Raw genomic sequence first — 2210 nt, forward strand, 5'->3', positions numbered from 1 at the left:
CCCCCCAAAAAGGGTCTCAGCGGCCCCTCAGAGGCCTCCTGGGGGTCCCACCCTGAGGGTCCCACCCGGGGGGGGGGGGTCAGGGGGTCCCATCCCGGGGGTCCCACCCCGGGGGTCCCATCCCGGGGGTCCCATTCCGAGGGTCTCCCTCCCCTCCCCATCTCGGGGGTCCCGTTTTTGGGGGTCCCGTTTTTGGGGGTCTCACCGTCGCCCCCCCCCTTCCATTCCTCCTGTTTGGGCCCCGCCGGCCGCGCTCCCTTCGGCATGGCTGGGCACCGCGCACCGCGCATGCGCCCCGCCCCGCGCCGCTTCCGGGCTGCGCCTCCTTCCCCATTGGTCCGCCCCGCCCTCAGCCCCGCCCGCCCTTCCCTTATACCCGCCTCCCATTGGTTCTCTCCGCTCGCCCCGCCCACTCATGTGGCGACTCGCGCCGCCATTGGTTCTCCTCGCCGCGCGGCGGCGCGTTGTCCCATTGGCTCTCTCCGCGGTTCATCCCGCCCCCTTCCTGAGGCAACTCGCGCTCCCATTGGTCAGGGGGCGAGGCTCGCTGCCATTGGTCGCCCTGCGCGTCAGTCACGCCGCGGCTCTGAGGCGGTGCCGCCTCCCATTGGCTCCTCCCCGCGCGCCGCCCGCTCCCATTGGCGGGCCGCGGCCACGCCCCCGGTCACGTGAGCGGTCCCCGCCTCCCCCAAGTCATGCCCCGCAAACGCCCGTTCAGCGCCAAGAGGAAAAAACAGCAGCTCCGGGACCGGCGGGAGCGGAAACGGGGAGGTGGGAAAGGGGACGGAACAACGGGAACGGGGGGGGGAAAACACCGGGAATGGGGAGGGAAAATACCGGGAATGGGGGAGAGAGGGAGGGAGGGAGAGAGAGGGAGGGAAGGGGGAGGTGGGAAATGGGGGGAAATACCGGGAATGGGGGGGAAAAAACAGAAGATCGCCCGGTGTGGGAGTGCGGGGGGCACTGAGAGGGCCCGGGACCCCCGGGCTGGGGTTCCTGGGACCTTCCACTGACCCCCCCCCCGTGCCCACAGATGCCCCCCCGGGGGGTCCCGACTCGGGCCCCGGCAGCCGCAGCGGGAGCCGCGAGAGGGGCAGCGATGGGACCCCCGGAGACCCCCCCGGGGACCCTCCGGGACCCCCCCGGCGCCACGACCCCGGCAGGTACCTGAGGGGGGCCTGGAGGTGCCCCCCCGGGTTCTGGGTGTATTTGAGGGGGTCTAGAGGGGCCTGGAGGTGCCCCCCAGGCTCCAGATGCATCTGGGGGGGGCCCTGGGCTGAGGGTGGGTCCTGGCAGTGGGTGGGGGTCCAGGAGGTGTGTGGGGGGGTCCTGGGCACTGTGTGACCCCCCCTCTGTGACCCCCCAGGTTCCAGATGTATCTGGGGGGGCCCCAAACTGAGGGGGGCTCTGGACAGTGGGTGGGGGGTCCTGGGCACTGTGTGACCCCCCCTATGCCCCCCCAGGCTCCAGATGCATCTGGGGGTGCCCCAGGCTGAGGGGGGGTCCTGGCAGTGGGTGGGGGGTCCCAAGCACTGTGTGACCCCCCCTGTGCCCCCCTAAGTTCTTTCTCTAACGGGGGGTCCCCAGGCACAGTGTGGGTGCCAGTGTTGGGTGGGTGGTCCTGGCAGTGGGTGGGGGGTCCCAGGCACTGTGTGACAGCCCCCCTGTGCCCCCCTAAGTTCCATCTCCAGCTGGGGGGTCCCTGGGCACAGGATTGGTGCCAGTGGTGGGTGGGTGGTCCAGGAGGTGGGTGGAGGGTCCTGGCAGTGGGTGGGGGGTCCCGGGCACTGTGTGACCCCCCCTCTGTGCCCCCCAGGTTCCGTCTCCAGCTGGGGGGTCCCCGGTCCCAGGCCCTGGCTCAGCGCCGGCGCCGGGCACAGGAGGAGCCCCTGGAGCTGCTCACGGAGAGCGCCCTGGAGCTGGACCCCGACTCCATCTACGGGCCTGGTGAGGGGAAAAAGGCACCCCCGGGGGGGCAAATGTGCCCTGGGGGGGGTAAACGGGGCACGGGAGGGGGTGAAGTGGCGTTTGGAGGGGGTGAAGTGGCGTTTGGAGGGCGAGAAGTGGTGCCAGGGAGGGGGAAAGGGATCCTGGAGTTGGGGGAAATGGTGACAGGGAGGGGGTAAATGGTGCTTGGGATGGGATTAATTGCCCCAGGGAGGGGTAAATGGTGTCTGGGATGGGATTAATTGCCCCAGGGAGGGGTAAAT

General features: G+C 70.4%; 1 protein-coding gene across 1 annotated transcript; it reads left to right on the forward strand.

Annotated features, from left to right (window-relative positions):
- Positions 1-629: 629 nt before the first annotated feature.
- Positions 630-1995, forward strand: LOC113980948 (guanine nucleotide-binding protein-like 1; the record flags this gene model as incomplete). Its single annotated transcript, XM_027708180.1, has 3 exons — positions 630-771; positions 1034-1163; positions 1817-1995. Coding segments are annotated over exons 1-3 (385 nt in total), but the record flags the coding sequence as incomplete, so codon positions are not given.
- Positions 1996-2210: the final 215 nt, after the last annotated feature.

Source organism: Neopelma chrysocephalum, unplaced genomic scaffold, assembly GCF_003984885.1.
Source record: "Neopelma chrysocephalum unplaced genomic scaffold, ASM398488v2 Primary Assembly neopelma1_95709, whole genome shotgun sequence".
NCBI classification, from domain to species: Eukaryota; Metazoa; Chordata; class Aves; order Passeriformes; family Pipridae; genus Neopelma; species Neopelma chrysocephalum.